This window comes from Musca domestica, unplaced genomic scaffold, assembly GCF_030504385.1.
Source record: "Musca domestica strain aabys unplaced genomic scaffold, Musca_domestica.polishedcontigs.V.1.1 27, whole genome shotgun sequence".
Classification (NCBI taxonomy): domain Eukaryota; kingdom Metazoa; phylum Arthropoda; class Insecta; order Diptera; family Muscidae; genus Musca; species Musca domestica.
In genome coordinates this window covers 2563055-2580909 of record NW_026712286.1, presented here as the reverse complement: position 1 = coordinate 2580909, position 17855 = coordinate 2563055, and the positions used below count along the sequence as shown (strand labels likewise).

At 36.9% G+C, this 17855-nt stretch overlaps 1 protein-coding gene across 1 annotated transcript; it reads left to right on the top strand.

Annotated features, from left to right (window-relative positions):
- The first annotated feature begins 176 nt into the window (after positions 1 to 176).
- On the top strand, positions 177 to 16510 carry LOC101896117 (uncharacterized). The gene is made up of 5 exons (XM_011292960.3): positions 177 to 378; positions 7628 to 7950; positions 10721 to 12523; positions 14367 to 14487; positions 14566 to 16510. Exons 2-5 carry the CDS (start codon positions 7778 to 7780, stop codon positions 16384 to 16386), a joined length of 3918 nt encoding a protein of 1305 aa, XP_011291262.1. The 5' UTR covers positions 177 to 378; positions 7628 to 7777; the 3' UTR covers positions 16387 to 16510.
- The last annotated feature ends 1345 nt before the right edge of the window (positions 16511 to 17855 follow it).

Sequence of the window (17855 nt, the reverse complement as noted above, 5' to 3'; positions counted from 1 at the left end):
ATCTCTTTTGCTCAAAGCGCATAAAACAATAATAATAGATACAAACAACATTTAAAGAAATTTACATTTCACTCATAGCGCCACAAAAGCGGCAATCGACATCATCATCAACATTAAAGTCGAAGCACAACGACCGGAACTGCCATCCAACCAACCAGCCAGTCGACAATGTCTCTACCAGTTGTCTAAACCATCGGCCGGGCAAACGTGCATTAAACTTGAAAGCAAACGGCCACAGCTACGCGCATGCGCGTTTACGTCTTACATTATTATTTAACAGCGAGCGGGTAAACCCACATTTCTTTGTGGGCTACGACGACAACAAAAAGTAACAACTTAAAATAAAAGCAAAAGTGAAACAGACGGGAAAACAAAAGTGTAAGTGATCACGATGAAGTTGTGTTTAAAAATTAAAAAAAAAAAGATGAGGGAAATTAAAAATAAAATATTGAATTCAATGAAACAAACTAAAGCTGATTTTGTTACAGCTTCAGGCAAAATGAAAGCAACTGAATTTAAACAAAAATTAAAATTGAACAAATAATGTTAATAAAACATAATTAAGAAGTAACATGATAAAAAAAAAAACAGCCACACAAAGTAATAATAAAAGATTGATATTAACAAACAAACAAAAATTGTGTACAATAACAGACCACCATTTCGAGGGTAATGCGGTCAGTCACAAAAACACACACACGCTCATACAAAAAACCAAAAAGGTTAAAAGAAAGTTTGTGAAGACAAATCAACAACACAAATGACAAACATAAAATACAACAAAAATATATTTTTTGTGAAAAAAAATAAATGCAATTTTTAATAAAAAATATAACATTTAAAAATATGTTCAACATAAAATTTAATTAAAAAATTCGCTTTAATATTACATAAAGTTTTTAATAATTAAATAAATTAAGACAAAAAATGAAAAACAAAACAACCATTTGGTCATGACAAATTTTTTAATCAACATTTTGTGGTTTAATGCTCTTCAACTCTCTGCTGTGTCTCCAACAATGGTCACGTTTTGGGTTTTTTCTTCATCTTCATGCGGACTAAAGTGAGGTGCATTCCCATAGTTTTTTCGGGTTTTGGAAATCTAAAAAGTGTGGAAATTATCAAACTGTGTGTCATTGCCTGGACTCTAAGAGAAAGGATTTCAACTGAGATATCCTTAAAAAGGAGCAAGAGGTTTACCCAAAAAAAGTAACGAGAAACACCAGGAAAATCTACCCGAAAAACGTTTTTCCAAAATGCAAAACACGTACATTTTTATTATGTTGACATTTTCCAGTAAGCATGTTATGACATGCACAAATGACATTTCCGTTTCCTCTTTATGATGACCCCCTTGCCATACACAGTCTTTAAAATATTTCGAAAAGAGAAAAATAAGGATAACCAAAGGGGATGGATTGAATGGTAAAATTTTAAAGGAGATATTCTGACCAATATCATTACTACCAAGGATAGAAGAAGGAAGTCTCCACAATTTAGTAGAAGGACGTTTTTCACGTTAGAAAGAGACTTGTATATTCCTTTCAGGTCATTAGAAGACCTCTGAGGTTATCTCTAATTCAGCAGAAGGCTTCTCAAGTCATCTCCAGGGCAGTGGAGGATCCCTCAGGACAGAGGAAGGTCCATGAGGACTTCTCCAGATCAACGGAACATCTCAGTGGTCCTCTTCAATTCGTCAAGTTAATAGAAGACCTCGGTGATTATATTCAGGTTCGTATAGGACCTTTGAGGTTATCTCCTGATTTCCGAGGTCATTTTCAAGTTCGTAGAGGAACCCTGACATCATCATCAGGTCGGTAAAAGACCTCTGAAACATCTCTCTGGGTGAGTAGAAGATTTCTGACGTAATCTCCAGGTCAGTAGATGACCCCTAAGATCATCTTCAGGTCGTTAGAGGACTGCTGAAGTCATCTCCAAGACACTGGAACACTTTTAAGGTCTTATTCAAGTCATTGGATGACTTCGGAGGTTGTATTCTGGACCTCTGAGGGGATCTAGTGGTCCGTAGAAAAACTCTGATCTTGTGGTCCGTAGAATATCTCTGAGGTGATCTCATGGTCCGTAGAATGCCTCTGAAATCAGGTCTATGTCGGTAGATAACCTCTGAATCTGGGGATGACAGATTACTATAAGATTTTTCAGTAAAAGCCTTCCGAGGTCATCGCCAGGTCAGTACAGGATCTTTGAGTTCATCGCCTGGTTGATAAAATTTCTCCAATATCATATCGAGGTCAATAGAAGAACTCCGAGGTCATATCCAGGTCTTCGTCTTCGTCCTCTCAGATTTTTTTTCTATATTAGAATTACTTCTTCAGGTCAGTAGAATACATCTGTGGTCTTCTCCAGGTCAGTGCAAATTAGACTTTACCAGGTCACTACAAGACTTCTGAGGTCCACTCGAGTTCATTAGAAACCTCTGAAATCATCGCCAAGACCTATGAGGTCGCTCCAGGTTAGTTGAAGTATTCTGATGTCATCTACAGACTAGTAGAAGACCTCTCAGATATTTTCCATATAAATAGAAGATCAATTGCATTTTCTCCAGGTCAGTAGCAGATCCTTGGTTTTTTTTTTCGGGTCAATTTATGTCTTCAAAATGTTAGCAAAGCATTTTCGGCTTTCGCCAGATCAGTGGAAAACCTTTGCGTTATACCCCAGCTCTTAGTTTTCAGAAATTCATTCTATTTTGAAGCCTCCAAAAAATATTCCAGATATAGGTTAATTAGCGCCATCTGTACTTCACTTATAACATTTTTCTCAGTAGAGTCTTATTGCATACTTTTGGGCTTTAAAGAAGCGAAAGGCCGGCGAGCTTGCGTATACTTGATACAACTTCTGTACCCATATAATAACTTTCTTTAAATAAAATCATTTTTTATTTAATTCGCCTTGGGATTCCTTCCCCTGCAAACAACAGGCAACAATTTCCAACAAAACATCTCGTTAGATATCTTAGCCAAAATACACCATCCAAACTAAAAGAATAAACATGTAAAAAAGTACCACACCACCGAGAAATAAAGACACAACTCCCCATGGCAAAATGTTAAGCAAGGACCAACAAAACGTTGCCCAAGGATATGCGGAGCTACAAGTGATGTCAAAAGGTTTCGTAAAGAAAGCACAAAAAAGAGGATATTACACACAAACACGTAGCAGCATAACTAAAATTTTGTGACTCTGACACCTGCTGCTGTAGTTATTCCTCCTCACAACTCTCGTCTCTCCCCTGAGGTAGTCGGCAAACTTTACTCCTCCTTTCAAATTTGGGGGAGGAAAGCAATTGTAGGAAATGCATTTGAATTTTATGCTCGAAAAACATTTGAAGTTGCAACATTATTAGCCAAAGCAATGTTAGTTGGAAATGGCGAGAAAAGCCAAAGCTTGTTCCTGAACTAACTCCGATATTTATATTATGGAGGAAAACTAACTGCAACTGGTAAAATGGTAGAAAAAAAAAACACTTTTAATTTGGGTAATTCCAGTTTTGGCAAAACGTGTAAGTTTTAATTAAAGGAATAACCCAAAGATATTTACCAGCCATCGGAGCGCAACAGAATTGGAAATTTCCTTAAATCCACATAGTAAAGAGTTGAAAGTTTTGCCAGGGAATAATGGTTTGGCTTATTAAAGCAATTCACCTTAATTCACCAGTTTTGTGCAAATGAAAGGATACATATGCCTGATGCCCAAGGAGAGAGAGAGCACATGAATGGGTTTGTTCATTACTCTCCCCTTGTTTTCTTCTCGAAGTGTTGAGAATGACAATTTGCTGTTCTTTGTTTCATATTTTTGTTTTGCTTTGCTACGATTCCTTTGCTAAGATGGTAATTTATATGAATTTTCCGAATGTGACTTTGCATAATCATTTGTTATTATAAATTTCACCTAACACCATGGGAAATGCAGGATCTCCTGTATTTCATTGTAGTAAGGTGGTTTGGAGAAAATAATCTTATTTATGTGTGTGTGTGTGTGCAAAAATATACAGCCAAGTGAAAATGCATGACATAAAAAATTGCCATATCCCCCATTGGATTGCTGGCAAATGTTAAGAAGCAATTGTGAAAATCATGCAATTTATGGGCACCAGGGATAAGGCTGCAAGGATTTTAGAAGGTATATTCACCATGTTAAAGGGTTTGTAACAGAAAAAAACATTGTTGACATTACCCCATAAAGGATAGCCCAAGAATCTAGCTATTATTTGCATATCTGAAAGTTTTGAGAGTGTAGAAAATTTTGTCTGTTCCATCTTCCTCTATCTACGACAGTGAAAAAAATAATATGGACTTCCCATGAAAAGTTCCTAATTTTATTTTTGAATCACTGACTCCAAAATCAAAGCGATTTTTATGCCATTTCTTTATTTTATACCATACATTAGATTAGTACACTAGTAGAGCAAGGCCGCCATCTTCATGTCATATTTCAAACGAGAAAAATACTTCTTGGTAACACTGTTCCACCTTTGTCGAATTGATGCTAAGAACTCTAACAAAAAAAGATCTGTTTGCCTGAAGTAGGGGGGAGCCCATTATCGTAAATAGCGAGAAAAGTTATAGTCATGACAAACAGATCATAGATGGCGCTGTTGAATAACGAAGAAATATTTTGAAAAGGCCGCCATCTTCATGTCATATTTCAAACGAGAAAAATACTTCTTGGTAACACTGTTCCACCTTTGTCGAATTGATGCTAAGAACTCTAACAAAAAAAGATCTGTTTGCCTGAAGTAGGGGGGAGCCCATTATCGTAAATAGCGAGAAAAGTTATAGTCATGACAAACAGATCATAGATGGCGCTGTTGAATAACGAAGAAATATTTTGAAAATTTCCATAATTTTCTGGTTTTTGCAGTGATTTTGAAAATATCAGTACACGGATGCTCAAGAAGTGAGACAGTAATTATTCACATAAATATTTATATGCTAGGTGTTAAAACCAACATTGTATCTGCTTTAAATACATGTATGAGAGCTTTAGAAAAAAATATCCAGGCCTTAAAACCTTCCCAAAAGTCTTCCTTAATTTTGTTGTTCAACACTGACTCCGAAATCGAAGCCATTTTACTTCCATCTTCGGATTTTATGCAACATTGGGAAGTTATGTACACTAGCAGGATAAGCGCGCCATCTAGATGTCAAATTTCACATGAGAAAAATACTTCTTGGTAACACTGTTCGGCTTTTGGCGAATTGATGTTGAGAACTCTCACAAAAATAATCAGTTGAAATTGGAAGAGCATATTATCGTAAATAGTGAGAAAAGTTATTGTCATGACAAACAGATTATAGACGGCGCTGGTGAATAACGAATAAATATTATTTAAATTTCTCCATAATTTTCTTGTATCTGCTTTAAATACATACATTGGAAAAAATATCTAGGCCTTAAAACCTTCCCAAAAATCATCCTTAATATTGTTGTTGACCATTTACTCCGAAATCGAAACAATTTGACTTCCATTTTCGGATTTTATGCAACATTTGGGAAGATAGGTACACTAGCAGAGCAAGCCTGCCATCTAGATGTCAAATTTCAAATGAGACAAATACTTCTTGGTAAAACTGTTCGACTTTTGGCGAACTGATGTTAAAAACCCTCAAAAAATTATCCGTATTGCATGAAATAGGAAGAGCATATTATCGTAAATAGTGAGAAAAGCTATTGTCATGACAAGCAGATTATAGATGGCGCTGGTGAATAAGGAATTATTTTTTTTTTTTTTAATTTCCCCACAATTTTCTGGTTTTTGCAGTGATAATGAAAATATCATATGCTCAGGAAGTGAGACAGTAATTAATAACATAAAAATGTATATACTAGGTGTAAAGTCCCAGGAATATAATAGCAGAAAATCTTCAAGATTGAGTAAACTTATAGTCCTGACAAATTATTATTTTCAAGTATAGATGGGGTTGGTAGGACATAGAATACATAATATTTTGTTTTTGATCGCACTACAGATCTCATAATTGTTAATTATCATCATGACACCATTGCCCGATATAATATATTAAATATAGGATGTGTTGGACATTCCTCAGAAATGCTTGAAACTTATGTCGAACCTTCCTCCGTGCCTTTTTAATCAGTATTTGTTTTATCACGAAAAACCTTTTTATATTGCCAGTATCTTTTCTTTTTGGTGATTCTTGAAATTAGAGTGTTATCTTGATGTCATTGTTAGGACATTCAGGACCGGCATAGTTTAGAAATCAACAGTTTTCTTCTTGATATTGTTTCTATTTAGCGCCATCTACTTTTCGATATCAATATACTTTTTTTGATGCTTCATTCATTATTGAAATCGAGAACAGTATTAGGTTCTTTTCTCAGACATTTTGCATTCATTGTTTATTAATTGAAACAATGAATGATTATTTAAATGTCATATATTGCTACAATAGTTATTAAATTGGACATTGAAGTAAAGATGGCACTGGATACAAAAAGTAGCAAAAACTGCCTTCTTCAATATATATAACTGAAGAACTAATTACGATGTGAACTTCTCGTTGTCCTTTCATGCTTCACTTGCGCATTATCTTTACGAATATATATGAAAAAATTTAATTTAATTTGTACTGCTATTCTATAGCGCCATCTAGGCCAGTTTCTTCAATCATCAATAAACCCTGCAGCTACTAAACTATTAAATTGTTTAAAAATTTGAATCTATTATTTGAAATAATACAATTATTAATTAATATTGGTGCCGTTATATTTTTTACTTGGTTTATGCTCTGGAAATGAAGTATACAGGGCGCCGGATAACACAAATGTCATTTTTGAAATTACAACATTAAAGCCACAAGAAGGACCAATAATGGAGCCCCAGATGGCACTGTTCGTAAAAAACCTTTTATCCATTCCTTAAGATATCCAGCAGGTCAAATAGGTTTTTACGATTTTTAGACCTTTTTTGCGATTGGTAGTGTATCATAAGTTCGCCTAAGTCAAAAATATCCTCGTTTAACTTGTTTATATGCCAAGGCTGTTGCCTTTTTATGGAAATGTTTAACGTGATCCTTGGTACTGTGAAAATAACTGCACTTCCTCCATCCTCCTCTTCCCCAAAGCAACAAGAAGCAAAGCTAGGAACTGTGACTATTTCAACTACTTAAGGATAATAACCAAATTATGTGCTGCAGTAGCTCACATTTATGAATTGTTGTGTGCTGATGCTTGTCAGCAAATACTGATTGTCCTGAGGAGGAAAAGCCAGAAGAAGAAAAAAAGACAGCACGAAAATGAAGAAAACTTGCAACTTATTAAACGTGTGACATTTTGTGAAATGATTACCGTTGTGCCCGACAAAAGGAAAAAAACTGGATACTCGAAACGTGTTGAAGCATGAGGAACAGGATAATTCTTGGAACTTGGAAGTTGAATGAAAGCTGGGTAGCTAGAATATGGCATGGAGGTCACTGGAGTTGAAGGCATCTACCATAGATATTATTCCTAGCCACTTTAATGCAATTTTTTGCCTTCCACGAACCTGTGACATTTGATTGTCAGTCTGTGTAATATTTGTATTCTTGATTTAGATTTTTAATATAATTTTCCATTGTTTTTCCTTCCCTCTTTTTTTGTCTTGCAGCAAGTAGCTTGTTTTCCATCTCAATTGGCTTTTGCTGACTCCAGTATAACAGAATAATCATCACTGGATAGTGTACCAGCAGCAGCAGACGTCAACGCCATCATCATCATCGTCATCGTGTCTCATTGTTGTCATCAGACAAATGTCAAAATGTTTCGTTTGTTGTTACCAACAACAGCCGGCAAGCAACAACAAATTGCCATACTAATTATATCATTTTTTCTCTACGTTGATGGCATACGTAATGAGGGTAGCAATATGTTGCCGCTCCAGCAGCAGCAGCAACAACAGCAACAGCCAATTGAAAATTCCAATTATCAAAGGTAAGTATACATATATTCAACAAAAACAACAACGACAACACAAAAAACCAACTGAACTGTTATGGCTAGGAAAAACTTATGGAAAAACACAAACACTCAGACACTCGGGAGAAAAACACATTCATTCAAAATCAAAGTGGATGGAAAATTAAAGCAGCAACAACAAAGAAGAAATGCGTATGGTTTAGAACTCAAGTAGTAGTTGAGAGTTAGGCTAAAAAATGAAATGATTTGTGGGTTGGAATTAGCGAAAATTGTTCACCCTACTAGAGGAAAAAAATAAAATAACAAAACTCAGACAGTTCTGGTATTTTGGGTATAGGTTGACGACCTATGTTATGGAAGGTACGGTTCATTGAGGCTATAATGACCATGGGTTCTTCCTGACAAAAATAATAGCTTTATCTAAAACCTGTTGAAAAATAATGCCTAATACTACAAAATGCCTAACGTTGGGCGCCATCTTGAATCGGAAATCCAATAAAAAAAGTTACACAAGGATTGAACTCGATTTTTAGTTTGAGGATAAGGCGTTAGAGGGGGTCCACCTTCTCACTTGATCCAAGCTTGATACAAATTTTTCGATGTGCAAGTTTTCAACTCAATCGGGTACTTCATTCACTTTCTTTGAACTTATGGTGTATTCGCGAGTTATTACACACAACAGAAAGCCGGACAGATGAACATACCGACTCTAAATATTCTAAAATGGATTGTGTCCAATGATACAAATTCCTAGAAGCCATATCTTGGCAGTATTATATCATGTATTCCCTCTGATAGCAATGTGACCAATAATTAATTCTGCGAATTAATTCTGATTGGGCGCCTCCTTGGTAGCCAGCATGATATCTGAATTGGCGACCCATATTGTAGAAGGTACTGGTCGATGATATCACTACCCAAAAGCTGTTGACAAATAGTGGACGATAAAGCAAAATGACTTAAGTTGGGCGCCATCCTGGATCCGAATTAAAACAAAACATGTCTAAGATGGAATCCATTCCATTTTCTTTTGAAAACAATTCATACCTCTACCCAAATTCTATTAAAGTATAGTAGCTAATTCATTAAAATGGCTCAGGTTGGGCGCCATCTTAAATCCGAGCTCAAACAAAACAAATAAACAATTCTATATTTCAACTAAGATCATTAAAAATGTTGACTATTTGTGGCTAAGATACCGGATACCGCCATTGATAGAAATTCTAACATGTCGTAAAAATGAGAATGTTAGACGTTTGTGTGGAAGGTACCAGAAGGACGGGCTGGTATTATTTATCTTTGAGGTGGGACCGAATAAGAAAACCGGACAGACGGCCATCGTGACGTCGACCCCCACATATATCGATGAACCATATTTTGGCAGTATTACATCCCATACCGGATACCAAGGTGACGGATCTGGATTAACGACTTATTTTGTACAAGTCAATGAGACTTTTTTCATGGGTTTCTTTGGCCAAGATGAAACTGTTGGCTATTTTTATCTTATAAAGCGAAATCACTTACGTTGGGCGCCACCTTGAATTCGAACTCAAACAAAAGTTGTCAAACAAGGAATCCTTTCCTTTTTTAAGACAATTCATATCAGTTCCCAACATCTATTGAAATATAGTAGCTTATACATTCAATGGCTCAGATTAGGCGCCGTCTTGGGATCCGAAATCAAAACATAACATTTTACAGAAGGAATCAATCCGATTTTCTTAAGGGATTATTTAAAAAAAAAAATTGTTCCTTTGTGGATTCGGTACCAGAATTAGTATCCGATATTGTCTACCTCCGCACTTGGCCTAAAGTTGGACAAATAGTAAACTAAATTTTTGAAAATATTGCGATACTTTGAGAGTTATGTTCTTCACAAACCGGGACGGATATCATTAGGATTGGACAAAAATTCATAGGGTTTTATCATATCAAATGATTGGGCGCCACATGGGTTATCAAACACAAAAAGAGAATCTTTAGCTTTCTGGCCTGGAATAGATATTACAATTTAGATTGGAAACCACACTGATATTCGAATTCTACAAATAGAATAACTTTGATTTTGACCAGGAATAGAGACTGGGGGTATAACTGCGATATGATCCAAATTGGGCGCCACCTTGACATCAGAACTCTACAAAATAAATATACTTCATTTTGATCAGAAGTAGAAACTTATTGTATAAGTAGTGGTTTATAGAGCTAAAAGCTTCAGATTGGGCACCACCACGGTATCAGAACTCTATATAATGCTAATCTCGAATTTTTGGTCAGAACTAGCGACGGAGGGTATAACTAACTTCATATTGGTTCGATTCGATTTCGAGGTTTTGTCCAAGGTTGAAGTCTGATGATATACTAGTACTATATAGTATATTGGGAACGACAGATTGGGCGCCACCTCAAAAATGTTTTTGAAATTTCCAAAGAATGCAAGCGAGACCCTCATCTAATCCCAAATTCTATTTTTACTTCAATAAAATTATACCAACATGTTTCCAATGGTATGACAAACCAACTATGTTTCCAATCCAATGGCGGTGGTATCAAAGAAAAATATAAACGTCTGTCTAACTCATGGCACGATGAAAGTAACACTGCTGTTTAGGTTGTTTGTAAAATGTTATTAAGTCATCAAACAGACTGTGAAAAATTCACGGTAACATAAGTGCAGGCAAATTAGTAGCACACTTATACACACATACACTCACATGAATACCTTTTTATAAAACATTTAACAATAATTTGTCTCAAATTTCCTCTCTTTCTGTAATTTCAGTTCCTCACCATCCAAAACGGCCTTTAAAGCTTCACCTTTAATAGAATTTACACTGGACGATGTTACCATACCACACATGACACAGGATGGTGGTAGGCCATCATTTGAGTCTGCCAAATATCCCAACAACAATTTACCCTCAACACCCACTGCCGCCAATGAGCAGCCCAACGATAACGGAAATGATAATCGCCGCATTTCCACATCGTACACAAATGGCGAAAAGCAATTCTCATTTTCTAATGAGCAGCAGCAGCAACGGCCAACTCAATTTCAACAACAACAGCAACACCAGTTCGCCCAACATCTGACCGAAACGCCAATTTATATTTACAAGGATCCATATACAAATGAAAATTATCATTATACACCAACTGAGCCCAGTTACAACAGGGATGTGGTGTTGGCATCCTCACCAGCAACATATAATCAGCAAGCGGACAATTTTAACATTCAGAATTACAACTCGGCTCCCTCTGGCCCCCAAGATAATCAAGAATATTTGGTGCATTCAAGCATGATAGTTGGCACGCAACAGCAACAACAATCGGGTGCCTTTTCCCTGCCCCCTGCCAACAAGGATGTATATCTCAAACGTCCTGGCCAAGTATACGATGAAAGCTACATTCCACATCCCAATGCCGTCATTGAAAAGAAATCCGAGGTTGCATCGACGAAGAAAGCAAATAAAATATCTTACGATTCGCATGATTATCCGCCGCCAAGTTATCACCAGCTACAGACATCGAATTTCTTGCCCACACCCAATCCGGAAGGTCCAGCCAGGGCAACACCGCCACCGCCAGTTATTAGGGACACACCACCTCCACCTTTGAGGGCCACACCACCTCCACCTCCCGCATCATACTCCCCCTCGCCTAACTATTTTGCCCGACCAACTTCAGCACCACCAGCCTATGTTACACCCCGTCCATCCTACAGCGATGAATATAGACCTAAACCTCCCAGCTCGCCATTTGGCCAACAATATTTGCAATCATCGCAGAATGTCTTACCTAATTATGTAAACAATTTGGATAATTATTTATCGAACCAACAGCAAACACAGTATTACCGGCCCGAGCAGGCAGCTGCTCCCCCACCACCCTCATCGCAGTATCCCCAATATGAAGAAACCATACCACCTCCATACAGGCAACCACCTCAACAGCAGCAACAATATCAACCATCCTCTTACCCACCCTTTGAACAACAGCATCAACAACGTCCACAATATCCCACAACATCCCAGTATCCCAGTAATGGACCTCCCTCCCACCAATCCCAACCTCCATTCTCATCAAGACCTTCGTACAATAATTATTATGACTATCAGATTGGTGAAGTACCACCCCAGACACAAGGAGCTTTTAATTACCCCTATCCAAGACCGCCACCACCACCACAATCGAATGGCCCCTATAGACCTCCATATGTGCCACCGCCCACCACCCAACAACCAAGTGGTTTGGCCACTCTCGTCCAGTATGCACCGCAGTTCACTTCCTTACTTTTGGGCGGCGGAGGAGGTTCTTCCTCGAACACTAATAATCCATTAGGTAGCTTGTTAGGTGTACTAACGGGTGCCGGCAACAATCCGCAATCGTCTTCTTCTTCTTCACCATCATCGTCGTCATCGCTGCTCAATCGTAGACCCATCAACTCCCAGCTCATTAAGGCATTGGAGAACATTGCACGCAATGACGATTTGCAATGTGTGCCAAAGGTTTTGTGCCAAATGATTGCTTCGCAAACACAGCGTGGCCAGCTGCCCAGTTTTATAACCTCACCGGCCATAACCAAGTGAGTAGTTGTTCGGGAAGCATAAATTTCTGAGATATTTTAGTGTTAATGGCAAGCCAAGGGGGGAATGTGGTTTTGCAAGTGGATGGGAAGTTTAAAATTTGGGTCAATGTGTGGATTAGTGACAATGTCTCCAACCCTGTCGGGAAAAATGGATAAATTCGGTACCAATTTGAAGAATTTATCTTCCACCATTGAGTTTTTATCCACCACCAAGCATAATTTCTTCGCCGAAGGGGATTAACATCCTGGAAATTTTATGAAATTGGATAATAAATAATACATGGATAAGTTATCGAACGCGGATGATTTATCCAACTTGGATAATTTACCCCACATGGGTATTCCATCCGGCGTGGAAACCATGTGCGACAAATTTCCATTTTTTCAATAATTACAGGCAACATCCAGTTGATTACGAAAGTAGAGCTAAAAAAGAAAACACGTGTATTGGCGTTTTGAAAGTTTGCATCGCAAAGGGGGCAGGTCCCCACCCCTCTTCCACTCTTTTGGAAAATTTCGGACCAAGATTCCTCAAAGTCCGTGCATTTTAGGTATATAGTGTCCTCCGCAATATTTAAGATAAAAATACAAAGAATATTTTGGTAGGAAATTTTAACCCTCGAGCGAGTCAGCAAAGGGGTCTTTTTGGTCCTTTTTTTTAAATATGGTTAAAAACTCCCTTTAAACGGGATCGCAGCAAGTCAAAATATTCCACAAAATTATTTTTCATAAAATTCCACTATGGGTCCTAGAAGACATCTAGGGTCGAAATCCTACCTAAACGCCAGGAATTCATATTTATTAAAAACGCACATTTTAGGGTTAATGCCGTGCTTTGTGTGAGTTTTTGCAAAAATCTCCAACAAAGCATCATCTTAGAGGGATGACGTCAAAGACAAAAATATTCTTCATCATATTTTACTATAAGTCTCCAAAGAAATGAAATCTCCATCTCCATTGTAGGTCAAAATAGTTTTACATCAATTTTGCGAAAAAGAAATCGAAAATATTCCCTTTTTTTGTGATAAATTTTTCCCCCACCTTTTTCGATTTGATGGCCCCAAAACTTTCATAAAAGTTCATTTTACGTGGAAGGTGTCAAAAGGGGAAATATTCTACACAAAATTTAACCATAAATCTCAGAATGAAATATATATCTAGGTACAATATTTTTTATGAAAATTTGATTCGAAATGTATGTACTAAAAGTGTAAATTAAATATGTGCTGTTTTGTACCGTTAATTTATTGCGTACCCAATTCGAGTCAAAATCTCCCTTTATTCTTCATTTTTTGGGAAAAGTCTTAAAGTAAGAATTATTCCAGATCAAATTTCATTGTGAGTCTCTGAACAAAAGAAATTTGTATACTTAGTATGAACCGTGGAAAATGACATCAGTTTCTGTTAATAAAAAACCTTATTTATTTTTTAAAAATTTCGATTTTTTTTTTTCAAAATTGCTTCAATTTTTTTTTTTTTGAACACCGAACACTTTTTACCTAAAGTACATGGATCGAGAAATCTTAATCCGAAAATTCCCAAAACTACGAAAGAGGGGGGACTTAGCCTCCCCCCCCCCTATTTACGCGTTTTCCTATGAAAACTTTCAAAACGTCGATACAGGTCTTCTATCTTCTTTTTTCAGTTCTACTTTCATAATCTCTTAGATTTGCCCAGTAATTATTTTTTGTGTTGCACAGTGTAATTTATGCAAATTGGACAAATTATTACCCAACATGGATAACTTCTTAGCCAATGTAAAAAATTTATCCAACATGAATAATTTATTCGTTTTTCTCTCTCTCTCTCTCTCTCTCTCTCTCTCTCTCCTAATTTTTAGCTTCCTGGCTGCATTCCCTGCCTCATCTCCAGCCTTGATTTACGGACGTGCAGCCCTGCTGGGTATTAGTGGCGGGGACAGGAGTTGTCATCAAACCTATGTGAAATGCCCCAAAAATGAGGTAAACTCAGACTTTTTTCTACCAGCCACAAAATAGATTTTTTAAACCCCATTTTTCCTTTCTTCTCCTCCATTGCAGATCGAAATCATTAATTATTTGAATAATTATCGTGGTGGTTTCTTTAAATTCTTTAGCGAACCGGATGACCAAACGCTTAATCAACAAAACGGAAATCATGATTCATTCCAGTCTGGCGGAGCCACATCATTGTTTAGCATTCTGTCGGCATTGACAGGAACCCCAACACAGCCACAGGTTACAACACCACGGCCAAGACCCAAGCCCCAGCCAACTGCAGCATCTTCTGATATAACCGAGACCATAGGTAATTTCTTTACCAATCTATTGTCCGATTACATGGGTGGTGGGGCTGTTGTGGAGTATCAAAGGAGAAGCGCCAGAAGGAAACGAAGTGTGGCCGAGAAACGGGTACGTTTCGAGGAAGACGATGATGATGAAAAGTTCAACTTCGATGAAGACTACAATGATGAGGAGGACACCGATGATACAGAGAAGAATGTTGAATTCCAATATGAACCGGAGGAAGAGAATGGTGAGAAAAGTGGTTCCGAGTCCAGAGTGATACATCGTTTAACTTTGCCAAAAGAGAAACGCTTGAAATTTTTCCCCGACAGCGATGACAAGACAGATGGTGGTGGTAATCACTACAATGATGAGGAGGAACACCTGAGGAAAGTTATTGAAAAATTTAATGAATTTAATAAGGGAAGAAAACTAAAGTTTCCGGCTGATACTTCGGAACGGGAATATATTGATGTGGCGGCAGAGTATTTGAGAGGTGGCAAACAGCTGGATTTCAATTCAAAGGAACAAGAAGAACAACAACAAGTGAACTATGGCCATCAATATAACAACTATGAGCAGGAAAGTTATGTCAAGGATGACGATTCAAAGAAAATTAAGTTCTATGACGATCCCGAGGAGAAAATGTCCATAAGTGACCACAGCAAAGAATTAAGGGATTTACGGGTGGCTGAAAGCCATCACACTGGTAAGAAAATTAGATTCCCAGAACGAGAACCAAAAATTTTAAATAGGCCTAATTATGCGGCCTCATTTTCCTATCAGCAGCAGCAGCCCTCACCCCCGGAGTATGAAGAAACTGAAGATCATCAAAGACCCAATTACTACAAAGAATTAGAGGAGGAGCAACAAGCCAATCTGTATAACAATCAAGCTGATTATGGCGAATCCTCCAACCCCTATGACTATAATCAATATCAGGCCCCATCGAGACCTCAAAACTATTATGGCTACCATCAGGGTCTTCCGCCCAGCAGTGTTGGCATCTACAATACCCACTTGACTTCCTTGAATTCGGTCAACAATTATGTTAGCAATACGGCCACAAATCTCAACTATTTTGTAACCACCCAGTCGCCATCGAATTCAGGTGGCAGTGCCAATTACTTTTTGCCCACACCTGCTCCAGACACTGCCGATGAGGATAATAATTATGATAATAATTTGTATAACAATGACAATAATTTGGCAACAAATCAAAAGGACTACAACTCAAATTATGACAGCAACAACAACAATTATTACTACAACAAATATCACAAATACACCAACAGCAATAGCCACAAATACAACAGATATCAAACGTATACCACTACCAATTCAAATAATTTGAATTCTCAAACTTACAACAGCAATAGATATAGGCCAGCCTACAACAGGCCACAGAGTGATGTTTCCAATACCAATAACAACAGCAATAATGTTTACAATCGTTATCATTCCTCCTTGTACCAGAGGCGTACGACGACGACAACCACCACCCCCAGACCGAATGACAATAATATCTATGTCACCAATGCAAGAGGTGAAACCGAATACTATATCCGACCAGATGGCCGTAAAGTTTATTTATAAAATTTAATTAACTCCTCATTTGTATGCATTTTATGTAAATTGGTGCGGTTTATTGTGTATTTATTTAAACAAAGTAGTCTTAAATGCATTTATGTAAATAATATTCGATATAGTTTAATAATAAATTATTTATATATAAATTTGTAACGATATTAAAAAAATGTGTTATTATTGTTTAAGTGAGTGCAGTTGGCCAACTGACATCCTGAAAGTATGCTTTGAATTTCTAAGAGTTATGTGTGATAAACTAAGGTGCAGCTAAAGTATGGTCGCATGCAGTGTGGCAGATGACAATATAAACACTACGGTTTACAGGGAAGTATGAAAAGAAGAAATCAAGCATTAAAATAATATAATATATTCTCAAATATAAAAAACATAAATATTTAATCATTGGAGGTCTTGGCCTTTTTACTAAAAAGTATTACACGAACAAAAAAGAGCATTTACTTTATAAATATCTAAGCTTTACTAAACTAAGAATTGAGACTAAAAAAAATAATGGCCCCTACACAGCCAAAAACTTAGATTGAGCTCGGATGTGGGCAATACCGATCACCTCCTTCTGTTACGTCCCCAACAAAATGTCGAAATTTTCTAGAAAATAATTTGCCTCATAGAACGAGAAAGATTCATCCAATTTTCTGCAAACTATACAATTCGTAATATTTTCATCACAAGGAGTTACAATTTTGAATAATTACAAATCTCTGAAAATGTGAAATAAGCATCCGATTCTCCTCAAGTTTCATACAGCCCAATATTTTTATTAACACAAAATCTGGTGTGAAGATTGGAAATAATGGCCTACTCCAGGTGGTACCTCCCCCACAAAGGTGTCCAAGAGATCATAAAATGCAAAATAAGCAGCAGATTCTCTTCAAATTTTAGACATCCAAATATTTCTATCAACGCAAGATCAGTTTTGAAGATGGAATATATCGGACCAATGCTACTGGTACCTCCCCCACAAAGGGTCAAAGTTGTGAATAATTATAAGTCTCCAAAAATATCTACATCTCACAACTTGCGAAATAAGTCAGCGATTCCTTTCAAACTTGGTATATATAATTTTTTTTTTCAACCAGAGATCTATTGTGAGTTTGGAATTTATTGGCTCACTACTTCGTCCTCCCCCATTAAAGGTTACAATTTTGATTAACAATTATTCTCATAATACTCCAAATAAATGTCCGATTTTTCAAAATGATTCACATCTTAATATTTTTATTAGTGAAATACTCCGGTCTCGGTACCCCACGTGCATTTCAACATTTTTCAAAAATCATCATCATATAAATTAATGAAATAGTCAATATAGACAGGTCAGACCCAGATCAGGTACGAAATGGAAAATATTGGAAGACTCCTCCGGTACCTTAAGCTTTTTACCAAAAAGTCTTCAAAATCTTTCGTTTTGAAGTGTGCCGACGAGGAAATTAGGAAAAACGTTGCACAGTGAAACCATA